The sequence below is a fragment of the Pantherophis guttatus genome, chromosome 5, assembly GCF_059756535.1.
Source record: "Pantherophis guttatus breed Tessera chromosome 5, ASM5975653v1, whole genome shotgun sequence".
In the NCBI taxonomy this organism is placed as follows: domain Eukaryota; kingdom Metazoa; phylum Chordata; class Lepidosauria; order Squamata; family Colubridae; genus Pantherophis; species Pantherophis guttatus.
In genome coordinates, this window is record NC_142067.1 from 23,693,593 (window position 1) to 23,709,496 (window position 15,904).

The 15,904-nt window shown below is 38.1% G+C and overlaps 1 protein-coding gene across 2 annotated transcripts in view; it reads left to right on the forward strand.

Annotated features, from left to right (window-relative positions):
- WASF3 (WASP family member 3) overlaps positions 1-15,254 on the forward strand; it is a 33,754-nt gene extending 18,500 nt beyond the window's left edge. Inside the window, exons 4-9 of one of the 2 annotated variants that reach the window (XM_034410660.3) lie at positions 24-177; positions 1,028-1,145; positions 6,223-6,389; positions 7,021-7,287; positions 9,109-9,476; positions 11,275-15,254. In XM_034410660.3, coding sequence (XP_034266551.1) covers positions 24-177; positions 1,028-1,145; positions 6,223-6,389; positions 7,021-7,287; positions 9,109-9,476; positions 11,275-11,432 — 1,232 coding nt within the window. In that variant the 3' untranslated portion in view covers positions 11,433-15,254. Of the gene's footprint in view, positions 1-23; positions 178-1,027; positions 1,146-4,563; positions 4,740-6,222; positions 6,390-7,020; positions 7,288-9,108; positions 9,477-11,274 lie in introns of both variants that reach the window. The other variant, XM_034410643.3, reaches the window with a different exon arrangement.
- The last annotated feature ends 650 nt before the right edge of the window (positions 15,255-15,904 follow it).

Genomic DNA, 15,904 nt, shown 5'->3' on the forward strand with positions numbered 1-15,904 from the left:
TATTTCTCCTTTCTTTTCAACAGTTTCATTGCAAGATATTAATATGAAGAAAGCATTCAAAAGTTCTACAGTACAGGATCAACAGGTTGTTTCAAAGAGCAGCATTCCCAATCCTATAGCTGATATTTACAATCAGAGTGACAAACCACCTCCACTGAATATTCTTACATCATACAGGTATTGTAATTTGAAATGAATAAATCTGATACAACTGGATATGAAGTTTTCCTTCTTATTTTCATGTATTGTATTTTTGCAGGAGAAAAAAATGTTCTCATACACCGTGCAAAAACGTGTAGTACGACAATATTTGTACTGAATAATAAACATCAACATAATGGAACTTCATATACTCAGATAAAGAAATACTCGAAATCTGCTTAAGTTTCCCTGATGAGTAACAGAAAACCTTTTGGCTCTTATTAACCACATACAGCAGGGGCCTCAAACTCAAGGCCCGCGGGGTGCTTAGATCCGGCCTGTGTAGCCACTCTGGAAACACTGAAGGATCAGCCCGCGGTGCCTCTGCCAGTGAAAATGGAGCTCAGAGTGTGTGTGCGCGTGCGACCCTCTCAAGCTCCATTTTCACTGGCAGAGTGCTGCAGGAGGCTGTCGCAGCCGAAAATGGATGTCGAGCTGACCCCGCCCACACTGGCCATGCCTCCCCATCCCCCTGAGATCAAACAACCTGATGCAACCCTCAATGAAATCGAGATTTGACACCCCTGACCTAAAGGGACCTTCTCTAGAATGATCTGTCCACACCCTGGTCCTTCAGACCTCCCAAGGGTGTGCCTTTTGCCATAGTTACGGAGTCTCTTCAACTTTCTAGAGTTGTCATCTTCCCTTTCCTTCCATTTTTGCCAGCATTATGGACTTCTAAAAGGAGCTGGGTCTTCCACCTAGTACTCATTTGTACTTCAGGTGAAAAGCTGATCGATTTGTTCTATGACTGATTTATTTTATTGACTATTGGAGCATGAGCAGTGGCCATTTTAAAACAATGTTTTGTTCCACTTTTTTACAGAGATGATAAAAAAGATGGCTTAAAATTTTATACTGATCCTTCTTACTTCTTTGACCTCTGGAAAGAAAAAATGTTACAAGATACAGAGCATAAGAGAAAAGAGAAGAGACGACAGAAGGTAAATCAAAACAGTTTTAAAAAATAATAATAATTTACCAATCATGTTTTAAGATAAATAGCTTATACTGTATTTTAACAATGTTCCTTACATACGAATGGTTGTAAAAACAAAAGCTATCCTGTATTTCAAACTATTCCTTTACCTTTCATCTTAAAAGTGTGCTTTCTTCAGTGGTGGGATTCAATTTTTTTTACTACCGGTTCTGTGGGTGTGGCTTGGGAGGCGTGGCATGGCATGGCATGGCTTGGTGGGCGTGGCAGGGGAAGGATACTGTAAAATCTCCATTCCCTCCCCACTCCAGGGGAAGGTTACTGCAAAACCCCCATTTCTTCCTGATCAGCTGGGATTCGGGAGGCAGAGAATAGATGGGGGCGGGGCCAGTCAGAGATGGTATTTACCGGTTCTCCGAACTACTCAAAATTTCTGTTACCAGTTCTCTAGAACTGGTCAGAACCTGCTGAAACCTACTTCTGGCTTTCTTACCTGTATTTTGAAAATATACAGGTAAGAAAGCCAAAAGTCTTCTGGAGATTTGTTAATGGAGTGTTTAAAGAAACTCCCAGTTAGTTTTATTATATAACTACATTTTGGAAGATATTTTGAAGATATTACAGACATTTCATAAAATCTTTCAGTTCAGAAGTTTCTGTATCATGGAAATTGAAGAATCTTTCCATTATTTTAAGCTCCAAGTTTGAAAGATTAGTATAGTTTGTTTGTTTGTTTGTTTGTTTGTTTGTTTGTTTATTTTATTCGATTTCTATACCGCCCTACTCCCGAAGGACTCAGGGCGATGCACAGCCAAACAATAAAACACATCCATACAAAATTTAAAAGTAGAATAAAATCAAATTAAATAATTTTGGCTCCGACAAATTTAAAACCCCGAACTATTTAAAACCAATTTTAAAATTGAATGTATAAAATACTAAAAGATATTTAAAAATTAAAAATCTTTTATGAAAGAGGGAGAAAATTAGGCCAGGCCTGTTCTTTTATAGCTGTGCAGAAATAATGGACTAGATTGCGGAATGAAGTTTACTGCTTTGAAATGTGAATGCATATAAATGAGATCATGAAGGAATGTTGCCTGAATTCTCCATTTTCAGATCATAGCTGTAATAAAATTCAGGAATTTGATAGACATTTTTGAAATGAGTGTGTATATATGCTATGTGAGCAATCCCTGGAGCTCTGAAACTAATTAAGTGGCTGAAGCTCCTAGGTAATACATAGAAAGAACAGAATTAAAAGAGTAAGCTGCCTTTTCTGTGTGTGTATGTGTGTGTTTCATAAATATGCCACAAAAGACAGGTTAGTGGATCTAGAGGCTCTGCAGAAAAAGGAATATCACATTAGAGTGATTGGGTGACCTGCTACTGTTTTTCCTCTATGAGGGGCTTACATGTTGTCAGTGTGGTGACACAAACAATAAGGACATAGTAAAGGAGATGTAATAAACTGTGGGAAACAGGGATTTGATAGGATATTATGGAGAAATGTGGGTTGAAAAATAAATATAACAGGTCTGCTATTAGCATTTCTATGGTATCCATTTTGCGAACTATGAACTACTGAACTGAGAATTTTCCCCTCTTAATCACATTTACTGAAAATCCTTAATTTGCAACTGGTTGCTTAATACCCATCCAGAATTACAGTGGGCCCAGAATCGGTGCTTTTTGGCCCGTAAGGCACTTTTGGCCACCATAAAATTTTTCACACTCACCCCTACAGTCATGTGACAGAATTTTAGGTGCTTGGCAACCGACTCACCTTTACGACTAGTTGCAGAATCCTGTGGTCCCATGACTGCAATTTGCAATGTTGCCATGTTGCCAATTTCTGGCAAAAAAAAAGGCCTTTTGAAAAAATGGTTTTGCATTTACAGCTGTGAATTTGCTAAACAACTGTGGTGATTTCCTGAAAATCCGCCGCAGAAAATGTCATAAAATGGAGTCTGGTTATGTAGGGCCCTCAATTTACAACCATAACAATTTAGGATGAAAAATCCAGTCCCAATTCGGATTGTAAGATAAGGACCCCCTTTATTAAGAACTAACAAATTTCTCTTGGAGCCAATTGTTTTATCACGGTGATCCATATGATTAAGAACCTGTCCTCAGCCCCTCATGCAGCCCCTCATGAATTCACCTGATTCCGTGTCTGTCTACCTACTATGGCAGTAATAAGCAGGAAGTAAGCACTTATCGGCAGTTCAGCGGTTCGAATCCCTAGTGCCGCATAATGGGGTGAGTTCCCGTTACTTGCCCCAGCTTTTGCCAACCTAGCAGTTTGAAAGCACGTAAAAAATGCAAGTAGAAAAATAGGGACCACCTTTGGTGGGAAGGTAACAGCGTTCCGTGCGCCTTTGGCGTTTAGTCATGCCAGCCACATGACCACGGAGACGTCTTTGGACAGCGCTGGCTCTTTGGCTTTGAAACGGAGATGAGCACCGCCCCCTAGAGTCAGGAACGACTAGCACATATGTGCGAGGGGAACCTTTACCTTAACCTTTAAGTACTTATTGAAAAGAATCCATACCCTGTAAATCTGAAAAAGTAGGTCTCATTTGGTGACTATTCACAGTTACCACAGCAGTGAAAAAGTAACTTTATAAGTTCCCACATTTATGACCTTCTCAGGTCTGTAAAGCAAATGAAAGCTGCAGTAAGATTGTAAAGCACAGTCTTGGTATTACTTAGTGACTGCTTTGATTAATAATTAAGTTACCAGTTCTAAACATGGTCTCTAAACATAGACAGCCTATATTGTAAGAAGCTATTGGAAAGTTATATGTATCCAAACTTTGAAAACACTCATTTGATTTGGCTTACACCACCCAAATCCCTAAACTATTGAACAAATATCTAATCAGTTAACATGAGAAAAACAAGACCAAACTGCCTGGCTCAGTCTTAGGAAAAGTGGAAATCAGCTTGCTTCAGAATAAATACATGCTTCATTTGAGGAACAAAATTAAAAGTTGAATAAGCTTAATTTGCAGCTGGAAGACGACCAAACAAAAGGCTATTTGTAGGTACATTTGTACTGACTCACAGCATGTAATGAGAAAATATTTTCAAGCTACTTAATGTGATGTATTGAAAAACTATTGATTTGTTAGTTAGTTAGATTGCTTTGACTAGATCATATAGAGGAATTTTTGCAAACTATAACATTAAAATCTTTTCATTGGAGGGGAAAAAATGAATATGGGACCATGAGATGTCCATATCCTATAAATATTGAAACATAGCTGAAAGTTTATATAAATAACCAATGGAATCTAATATATGCTTTGATTATGCTTGGCTCACCTGCACATCTTATTTCCATATTCTTAACAGCATTAAACTTGCTCTTTCCTTGTTTCTCTCTTTTGCATGCTTCATCACTTTTTATATTATATCAGGATCAAAAACGTATAGATGGCACAACTCGTGAGGTGAAAAAGGTTAGAAAAGCAAGGAACAGGCGCCAAGAGTGGAATATGATGGCCTATGACAAAGAACTTAGACCAGACAACAGGTTGTCTCAGAATATTTACCCTGGAGCATCTTCTGAAGGGTCTCTGTCCCCTGAAACTAGGTCTGTTGATAATAAGATTTATATATTCAGAGGTGCTTAGTATCCTTCATCTGCTGCAGATTTATAACTTCCACTTGTACAGGTAGACCTCGACTTACAACACTTCGTTTGCTGATCGTTCAAACTTACAATGGCAGCGAAAAAAGTGACTGATGACCATTTTTCACACTTATGATGGTTGTAGCATCCCTATGGTCACGTGATTTACATTCGAATGCTTGACAACTGGTTCATATTTATGACGGTTGTAGTGTCCCGGGGTTAGATGACTATCTTTCGCGACCTTCTGACGAGCAAAGTCAATGGGGAAGCTAGGTTCACTAACAACCGTGTTACTAATTGAACAACTGCTGTGATTCACTTAACAAATGTGGCAAGTAAAGTCATAAAGTGGGACAAAACTCATTTAACAATTTTTTTTCACTTAGTAACATAAATTCTGGGCTCAATTGTTGTCGTAAGTCGAGGACTACCTGTATAAGAGAGGTATATCTTTCTTTTTCAGTTTGGATGATTTTGGCGTCTGCGTTTTCCTGAATTAGATTAACCGTGAAGACATATTTTTAAAAGATTTTTTGCAGCCTATTGCAACAAAAAGAAACATGGAAAACTGGGGACAGGAAATGGCCCTTTTTGTGTCAGGCACTGTGTGCTTAAAGCCAAGGTGTTAAAAAAACTCATGATATATCAAATCTCTGTATCTGTTGCCTTTGAGCTAAACCAGAGGCCTTGAACATGTTCAAGTACAGTGTTTAAATTAGATTGATCAGGCATTATTTCATTTTTGTTCTGCTACTTAGTTTGAACAAAGGAACAAATATAACAAATAGTGCAGCCCACAAATTTCACTGTTCCATTAACATCTGTTGTGGCTTGCTTATGTCATGTTGTAGTCATTTTAAAACTTGGGCATATAAAGGCAGAGGTTTTTGTAACTAACTATTGCATAATCAACTTCTAAAACAAATTTTTTTTTTTTTAATATTTCCAGAATTTCTAGCCAGTATGTTGTTTTGTCTGCATTAAGAAGAGATTTTTCAGTTGGTAATATTTTGTGAGATATTCTGATAACAAGTTCTGAATACGCTTCTAAAAGCGACTCTTTCTCCATCTGAAAGAGTCCCCTTTTTCTACCTTTCTTTTATAATCCTACTGATTCTCTTATCTTAGCCAATTCATATCTTTTCAAGCCTTTTTGGTCCAATGTCTTTTTCTGGCCTGTCTTTATTTGTTGCTTGACAAAATGAAAACTTTGCCTTGCTTTGTTGTAAACAGATTGCTGTAAGCAACAGTTCCATTAAAAGAAGCACACCTAGGTTCAAAACAGCTTTTTTTTTTTTAAACTTGCATGGAAAACAAATGTAACATTGTTCTATGTAACATATGCCTGTCTAATGTAACTCTCGGCATATGAAATTCTCATGTTTCCATCCTGTATGTAATCCTTTTTGTTATGATTTATATTGTGCCCATTATGATTCAGAGAGAGAGGCACAAGCTGAATCCAAGCCGGCATCATCACGTTAATGTGAGAAAAGTGAGGGCCAGGAAAGAAGAGTGGGAGAGAAAGAAAATGGGCATTGAGTTCATAAATGACATACAGAAACAAGAGCAGGCAGGAGGCACAAAAGAGACCCAGATGCCCAAAGGGTTTGTCTTTTTTTGTTTTATTGAAAGCGCTTCGTTAACTCCCTGGCTTTCCATCTGAATAAAATGATGAACATCTGTTTCACTTTTTTTTTTAACAATATGGCATAATTTGTTTTACTAATTTAGCTTCTCTGCAGCCTAGGGATGCAAGGACAATGTTGCTTGGTCTTAACTGCTATGTACTAAAAGCTTTGCTGTTTTCCAAGCTTTGTGACCAGCTAACAGTTCTCTCTCTCTCTCTCTCTCTTTCATCAGATAAAGTTACTTTTATGCAAAAAAAAAATCCCAGGAAAAAAATCCATATTAAAAAAAATGTTAAAACTTTGGATTGGATTGGATTTTGATAAAATGCAATAATCTGCCTTGATTTATTTTCATCTTTTGATTTTTCTTGGTAATGTTGCTTGTCTGTCTTCTTTGATATGTGTTGGAATATATATCCTATACTTTGAAAATTAGAGAAAAGTTGTTTTTGTGAATGTGGCTTACATTTAATATTGCATTAACATTTAATGTTGCATTAATCTCATCTACTAACAATCTGTAAAATGTTAAATAGATAATCTTTTAAATTGAGTGAGTTTAACTGTATTTTGTTCATGGCTCCCCTTATTCTTCTTTCTAATTTCAGATCCCATGCTTTGGATATTACCAGTTATTCATATCCTGCTACTCCAAATCATTCACTCCATCATCAACTTTGCTATGTGCCTTCATGTGGAACAGGAGATGGATCTCAGTTTATGCTTGCAAAACAGGGCCTTGAACATGAATATAGGTTATCTTCTACCACAGTGCAACATGCTACTTTGAATAGGCCTCAAGAACCGCCTCCACCCCCACCCCAAATCTTAGATGGTGCTCTGGGTACTGTTGCATTGATACCAGCAGATTATGGGTAAATAGCTGGTTTTGTCCTCATATCAGACCAGGGCCCCAACCTTTCTGGCTTTGCAAACCGGTGGAAGAGAGGGAGAGAGAGGGATGGTTCTGCACAAACAGTGGCCAAGTGCACGTGCCGTGCATGCGCAGCTCCATTTGTGCAAGTGGCAGGCCCATGTGCCTGCTACTCACACAAGTGGAGTGCATGTGCTCACCCACTGCTTGCACAAATGGGATGCTCACGGCCCAATAGTAGGCCACTACCGGGAGTTGGAGACCCCTGTGTTATACAATGATCAGCAAACATAAATATATGCTAAACATATGATTGCAACTAGATGATTGACTAGAAAATTTTCTCTGTTAAGTTTGGAAGGAATAGAACAGGAAGACAATCAGATGGTTAAATGGGATCAAATCAGTGGTGGGATTCAGCCAGTTCGCACATATTCGGGAGAACCGGTTGTTGGAAGAAATCTTATTTTGTTTTTTTCCCCACTTTACAGGGCTAATCCTGTAAGGAAGGCAGGAAGGAAACATTCTGATGTTGTTTCTAGCCTAATCTTTATTGCCCTGCTTACAGAAACTGTCTCTCTGCTTAACCCTTATTACATTGTAACAGCTAAGGTGAAACGCCCATTGACGTGAGTGACGTTGAGTTGGACCCACCCACATGGTCACATGACCACTGAGCCACGCCTACCCAGCTGGTCATTAGGGCAGAGAACCGGTTGTTAAATTATTTTGAATCCCACCACTGGATCAAATATATTACTGCAATAGTTTTGGAATGGCTGTGTTTAATACCTAGAGGGCAGGCTGAGATGGCAAGCATCTGTCCAATCATAAGTTGCTGACTTGATGGAACCTAACTATTTAAAACATTTTTCTCCTGCTCTTCAAGAGTTCCATAGAAACAGTTTCTGAATGATGAAGAGCAAACAAGATAGTCTCAGAGAGGGAAAAGGTATGCTCATGATGAATAACAATAGCACTTAGACTTATATATCACTTCACAGTGCTTTGCAGCCCTTTCTAAGTGGTTTGCAGAGTCAGCATATTGACTCCAACAATCTGGGTCCTCATTTTACTGCCTCGGAAGGATGGAAGGCTGAGTCAACCTTGAGCCTGTGAGAATTGAACTGCCAAACTTCTGGCAGTCAGCAGAAATAGCCTGCAGTACTGCATTCTAACCACTGCACCGCCACTGCGGTTCTATGTTCAAAATATCAGTGGTGTGTAAATTGTATGCTGAACTGCATGTTGTTAAGCATACTCAGAGGTTCTTATTCTTAAATAAACTAAGCAAAATAGGAAAGTTACTACTTCCTGGTGATACTGTTAAGCTGTAGAAATAAAGATTAATATGGGGAAAATTATGTTGAAACTGGAAAATAGTGTGTAATTTGTTCTAAGTCATTTGTGCCTTAGAAATTGTAGAGAATATTCATAACTCGGGTTGCAGATTCAGGCAGAGATTTGTCCTCCAAGCCTCATGCTTTCTCCCCGACGTTTCATTACCAAACTTGGTAACAATTTCAACAGGGTCTGGGGTGAAGTGCCTTGTTCGTTTATAGTTTGGTAACCAAACATTTGGGAGTCAAGTAGCAAGTTTGGAGGATAAACCTCTGTCTGAATCATTTATGCCTTCCTGATTAAATAAGAGCCAACTTGGAAAATATTGGTGCTGTAAATAAATGTTCTAGTATAAAAAAAGGTAATGAGAAAGTAAAGCACTAATATTTTTAAAGTTCAAATCAAGTAGAACATTGATTGTTACATTGCATACTTAATTGATACTTCAACTAACAAGTATTTTGTTCTGTTTTATGTATAGGATGATTGCAGCTCAGATGGTGGATTATTACAATTCTTCAGGAGGCCTAGCCCCTGCATCACCGCTTATGATTCCTTCTGCGCAGACTGCTTTTGTTAGTCCTCTCCAAATCCCTGTGCTACCTACCCATTCTGGACTAATGGCTGGTACACTGTATTCTGGTACTCTTCATCTTCCTCCTTCTGGGCATATTGTTACAGCTCCTGCTCCTCCTGGCCCACCTCCTCTTCCTCCAGGCCCTCCTGCAGGATCTTCTCTCTCATCGTCTCCATTGCACACTCCTGCAGTAGCTGAGCTTAAAATGCAGGAGTCTATCCAGTCACCCATCAGTGGTGCTCGAAGTGATCTTCTTGCTGCTATTCGGATGGGTAAGTCTTCCAAAACCTGACCTGTGATTTTAAATATCACAGGCTTTGGGTCTTCAGTGCTTGCATGATGTAAGACCTCCGTTCCAGGGGTGGGTTCTACTTACTTTTACTACCGGTTTGCAACGGGGCCGTGCGTGCGCTCTTCTGCACATGCGCAGAAGCATTTTGATGATGTCGGGATTGATGGGCGGAGCCCCCCGCCGGTTTTATTACCGGTTCTATAGAACCGGTGCGAACCGGGGGCAACCCACCACTGCTCTGTTCCACATGTGTTCTAGGCTGAAAGCTGTATCTCGGCTTTCTTGTTTTCGGTTGCATTTATAGTTTTCTTTTGATGAATAATCATCATCCACAGAGGTACGCTGCAGTTGTTCTTGAACTGCTTTTAAATGCTTGCCCAATCTTTCTCAACATGGTATCTTCCAGATGTATTGAATTTGTCCCTCGTGGACCGTACCATTTGGACAGCCTGACTGGTAAATGATGAATGTTTAGGAACATATTATGTAGGAACAGTTTAGGAGGCTCATTTGAAGCAGAAGGTTAACTTGCTTCTTCTCCCCTGCAGCTCTTTCCTAGCAGGAACTCTTTTGTTACACCCACTGGTCAGCGAGTCAGTTTTTCTGTTTTGCTGCCATCTTGCAAAATGGCAGTGGTGTTAACTTGCTTCTTAGCAAGGAAAGAGGGAGATACGGTTCTTTCTTTTCTCTCCCAGTGAGGAGAAAAAGTGGTCCCTGCAGCCTATACATAAATAAGGTACCTGAGATTTAGGAGAGCCGAGGGAGGCACATAATACATGGTGGGTATAAGTGAAGGGGACACGGTGGCTCAGTGGCTAAGATGCTGAGCTTGTCGATCGAAAGGTTAAATAAATAATAAAATAAATAATTTTATTTCTATACCGCCCTTCTCCTGAAGGACTCAGGGCAGTGTACAGTTGGCAGTTGGCAGTTCAGCGGTTCGAATCCCTAGTGCTGCGTAACGGGGTGAGCTCCTGTTACTTGTCCCAGCTTCTGCCAACCTAGCAGTTTGAAAGCACGTAAAAAATGCAAGTAGAAAAATAGGGACCACCTTTCGTGGGAAGGTAACAGCGTTCCGTGTGCCTTTGGCATTTAGTCTTGCCGGCCACATGACCACGGAGACATCTTCGGACAGCGCTGGCTCTTCGGCTTTGAAACGGAGATGAGCACACCACCACCTAGAGTCGGGAATGACTAGCACATATGTGTGAGGGGTACCTTTACCTTTACCTATAAGTGAAGGAAGTTGTTGGCTGTATGCACATCCATGGGGACTATAACCTTTCTTGGATAGATCATCTTCTGAGCGTGTAATTATGCATTTAACTACATCTGAAAGTATCAAAAAGCATATAAACAATATAGATTTTTATGTAAATAGATATTAGGAAGTATTTTAAGTCCTAAGTTATTACTATTGTCAACTTGAATAGATAATTACCCTATCCACATGGAATAATATTCCGATGAATGATGAGTTGTTTATACCACACATGCTTATACAGTAGGAAAAATACTCTCTAAAAATATAGACGTTGCCCTTGTTGAAGCTTTTATTATACTAAATAAGTCATTGGCTATAAATAAGCAAGTCATCAATAGGGACATTTGACTGTGGTTTTTTAAAAATAATTTCCATGCTTGGAAACACTATGTGTAAATGTTTACTAATTACGTTAATTCTGGTACATTTTCATGAATGCTTCAGTCCTGTGTATTTGTAAGCTTTTTAAAAAGAAAAATGAGCACAAAAAGTCACATTTCTTTGCTTGTCTCAGGAATCCAGCTGAAAAAAGTACAAGAGCAGCGTGAACAGGAGGCCAAGCATGAGCCGGTTGGAAATGATGTGGCCACAATTCTTTCTCGACGGATTGCAGTGGAATACAGCGATTCGGATGATGAGTCAGAATGTGATGAAAATGACTGGTCAGACTGAAAATGGGTGTGCGGCACCAAAGTTTTCCAGTAAACTGACCTAGAAAATCATTTATATAGCCTACCCTGGCAGTACTGGTATATAATGGAACAAGTAGGCTTACTTGGTGATGTTCAGATTGATCTAATTTAGTTACTTTAGATCAGTGTTTCTCAACTTTGTGAATTTAAGATGTCTGGACTTCAATGCCCAGAATTCCCCAGACGGTGTGCTAGCTGGGGTATTCTGGGAATTGAAGTCCTGACATTTTAAAAGTTGCCAAGGTTAAGAAACACTGTTTTAGATCACAGTGTTTCTGCAGATGAAAAAATGAACTTTTATTTTCAGTTTTTGCTGCATTAATTGCAGCAAAGCAGTTTTCCTTTACCATAAATATATATAATTATTTTTACTATTTGAATATTCTAAGCAGTTCCTTTACTATGGCAAAGCAATATCTTTAAGCAATGAAAAGTCATTGATTCTTCCACTTTGACTCACCTTCATTAACATGCAAAAATTGCTAGCAGCTAGTTCTTCTTTATTAAAAATAACCTCAACAACTATGTTACTGCCAGAATCTATTGAATGAGTTTCTGTTCACCATAATTATGTTTCCAAATACTCTGGATTTGGATCTATTCAAATAGCATATATGGAGAAGTATAGGTTGACATCAGCATAAAAACTATGGTCATACAAAACCAACTGGAAGAGTGATACAGAATGAATCTGAATGATTTTGCACAATACTGTGGAATGCCAAATGCCTTCCCTCCTTGCTAATTTTATTCAGCTTTCATAATCTGTTTTTTAAATTCACCCAGTTCACACTGAGCACATTGACCTTATGGTTCAATGAATAATGTAATTGAATTTATAGATATATTTATGAATAGTCGGGCTCCAAAAATAAAATCGATTAACTACCCAGGCTCCTCTTGCCCCTTATTATGTGTTAATGGCCTCATTTATGATTGGTTTCTTCATCCAAATACATCCTTAATTATTGAAATGTATGTTCCAAATTGATTAATATAATTTTCTTACTTCTCATGTATTATTTAAAGGGCTGCATATATTACATATAAGGTAGACTCATAATGCCTTTGGCAGCCTATAAAAGTGAACTGGAGTCAGCATTTTAAAAATGGCAGTTTCTATTTACATTTTATGTCTACCTTAATTTACTTTATACTTTTCAATTACTTTGAAATTATTCAGGGTTGAAAACAAATTGGAATTTACCTTTTATATCTATGGCAGGACTAGAATTCACAATTTTATTGTTGCTTTCAAATTTCTGATTCTATGAAACAGTGTTATTATTTTTTGAGGGAATGGGAGTTAGCAGTGCCCAGAAAATGCCCTTTCCTCATTGAGTGCCACTTTCCCTATAGTTTTATTATAGTGGGCAGAACAAAGGAACGTCCGCCCCCTAAAACCTGCAAGATAGAACAAGCTGCGAAACTTCTTTTGTAATAGGTAAACTGCCACCAATTTTCAGTTACTAAATCTCAGGCTTGAACATGTAACAATCCAGAGTAAAGGGACTGAACATCAAAAGAACGACTGGTCTATCTTGGTTTATTTTTTTAGAGTTGTTAATTCCCTTGCTCCTATCATTACTTATTTGCCTATAGAAAACAAGACACAGTATATATGGAAAGCATTATATGCCAGATCAGTTAATAATGAGGCTTCCTTTATTTATGGCCTCATTGGAGAAGAGCAGGCTGACTTGGTATTCATTATCAAAACCTGGCTGACTCCCGAAAGGGGAGTTTCCCTCTTGGAGATATGTCCAGCTGGATTTAGGGTTTTGCATAAGTCAAGACCCCAGGGTAGATGAGGTGGAGTGGCAATAGTCCTCTGAGAATATCTTTTGGCCTTTAGGGGCCCTGCTGCACAAGTTTCTAGATATAAGACCCTGTCTTGAAACTGGGATCATGGGTTGGGTTCATGGAATTGTTGCTCCTGTACCAATCTTCCTGCTGCATAATGACCTCCCTGCGTCTGCTGTTGGAGGCCATCTCAATGGCACGGTATTGTGTTAGTTTAACTCCCCTTCTCCAAGGTCAACCTCAATCAATATTGCTAGGGAGTGAGAAATCCAGCTCACTTCTCTTCCTTTGTGGAGTTGCTCAGGGCTTGGCACTCTGTTGTATACCAGTTGTGTCCTTTCCTGGACTATGAAGCCCTGCGCTCTGCCTTGCATTACTGCAATGTGCTCTACATGGGGCTACCCATATATTTGGAAGCTTCAGCTGGCACAAAATGCAGCAGCACAAACAGTTTTAGGGGCCCTACAGGAGCTCATGTAACAACTCTGTTGCACAAGCTGCACTGGTTGCTGGTTTGCTTCCAGATTTATTTATTTATTTAAGAATTTTTTATTTAAGAAATGTACTTGGCATCTCTGTTTCCATTTGCCCTCTTGTCTTTATCCCCCCCTTCCCCCCCCAAAAAATATGTCTTTAAATAGGAGATGTTATGACATCAATGCTTTCAACATTGTGTGTTTGGTAGATCTCATTAGTGAGATGCAATTCACTTTTCATTTTACCCATTGTTTTGTCAGTAAGTGCAGAAACAACTTGACCAAATACAGATAGTTCTTCACTTACCAATTGCTCATTCAGTGGCTGTTCAGAATTACAGTTGTGCTGAAAAAGGAGAATCACAACTGGCCCTCAAAATTCTGGCTCTGGCAACATCGTTGCGATTATGTGATTGCGATTTGGGTTCATGTCAACTTTATCATAGTCGCAGCATCCTACTGTCAGGTGATTGCTATTTGTGGTCTTTACAGCTGTTTTCTGACAAGCAAAGTCAGTGTGGAAGCTGCAAGAAGTTGCAAGTTGTAGTCACGTGACATTGCATTTAACAACTATGGGCGATTTGCTAATGATTTCAGCTGGAACTGTCATTGTGCAATGGGCACAATCACGTTATTTTCATTTTTATCTATTTATTAATTACAGTTATGTGGCTGCCTACCTCACAAGAAGCAACTTGATTTTTCACTTTGTAATTGTATGAGCAAAGATAGTCACTTTAAAAAAAGATCTTGAATTTGCTCATAACGTAGATCTTTAATGAAGATTTAGGTTTGAAATTTGGAAATAATCAGCTCTTATCCTTGCATGTGGAAATAAACTATACAAAAAGGATGTGAACATCGTTGATCTTGAAGATAGTCTTATCTGGTAGTGAATTCTTTGGTCTCCCAGAAATCCAAACTCCTGAATTCTGGAAAGCAGAGGTGTGTGTTTTCATCTATGAATATAATTAACATGTTCTCTGCTTCTACATAATATGCTGAATCCTGAGACATAATTTTGGTTTGCTAGTGGTGACTATTGTTTCCTATAATTTGGCACTCTGATATTTAGAATAATGATGGATTTATCGCCTATGCATTTATTAGATCCTGATGTATCTGATACAATACATCATATGTATTCTGTATCACACAATGTTAGTAATAGACAGGAGAAAACATGTTCCTTTGGTTGAAGAAATGTAGGGATGCAAGATAAGCCTGGAACTGTTTTTCCTTTGTTATTGTCAAGTAATGAAATTGTTAAAGAAAATGATTCTGGTACTAAAGTTTCTTCTATTATAGATTTATTACAGGATATTTTAGAAGCAAAATAGTTGTATTTTGAATGATTTCTAAACTGTTGAGTAATTCTTTCTAAACTATTTCTAAACTACTAAGTAAGTTATTTGTAGTTAAAAATACTACATATTTAGGTGATTCAGTTGTTTGCTTTCTAAACTGAAAATCTTTTTTAATCTCTTTTCAATATTTGATCAATAAAATGTAAATTAACATGAGTGATCTAAGTTTACAATTTTGATATTGTGTCTTCTTTGTATATCTGTCTTGCGTTATATAAAAGTATTAACTTAATAAAGCTTACATTTAATATTTTCTTTTTAAATTCTAGAAGGTACTTAAAATTCCATTTGATTTCACCTAATAGAATTATGGTGTAGGAGCTGTTACGTAGTAATTAATTTCTTGTTAATATTAGTTAATGTTGCTCTTCATTTTTTAAAGATAGAAATCCTAAATTGTAATATTCATTAAACTATTTTAACCACCTAATTATGCACTTCAAGATGTGTAAATCCAAAGCCCAAAATACAATCATACTAAAACATTCTTTCTATTACAATATTTCAGTGGGAGTTAGACATATGCCTCATTCTCCTGAAGAAATGAATGAATCATGCCTATTTAATTAAATTGAGCTTTAGTCCTATCTAGGCAAGAATGTTCCAATTGGGGAATTGCAATACATGCAATACAAAAAAATGATCATAAATGAATGTATTGTAAGACCTAAATCATCCCCCCCCCAAAAATGCATACTTATTAATTAATGTAATAGCACTTAGACTTCTATACCACTTCACAGTGTTTTACAGCCCTCTCTAAGTGGTTTACAGAGTCAACATGTTGTTGCCTCCAACAATCTGGG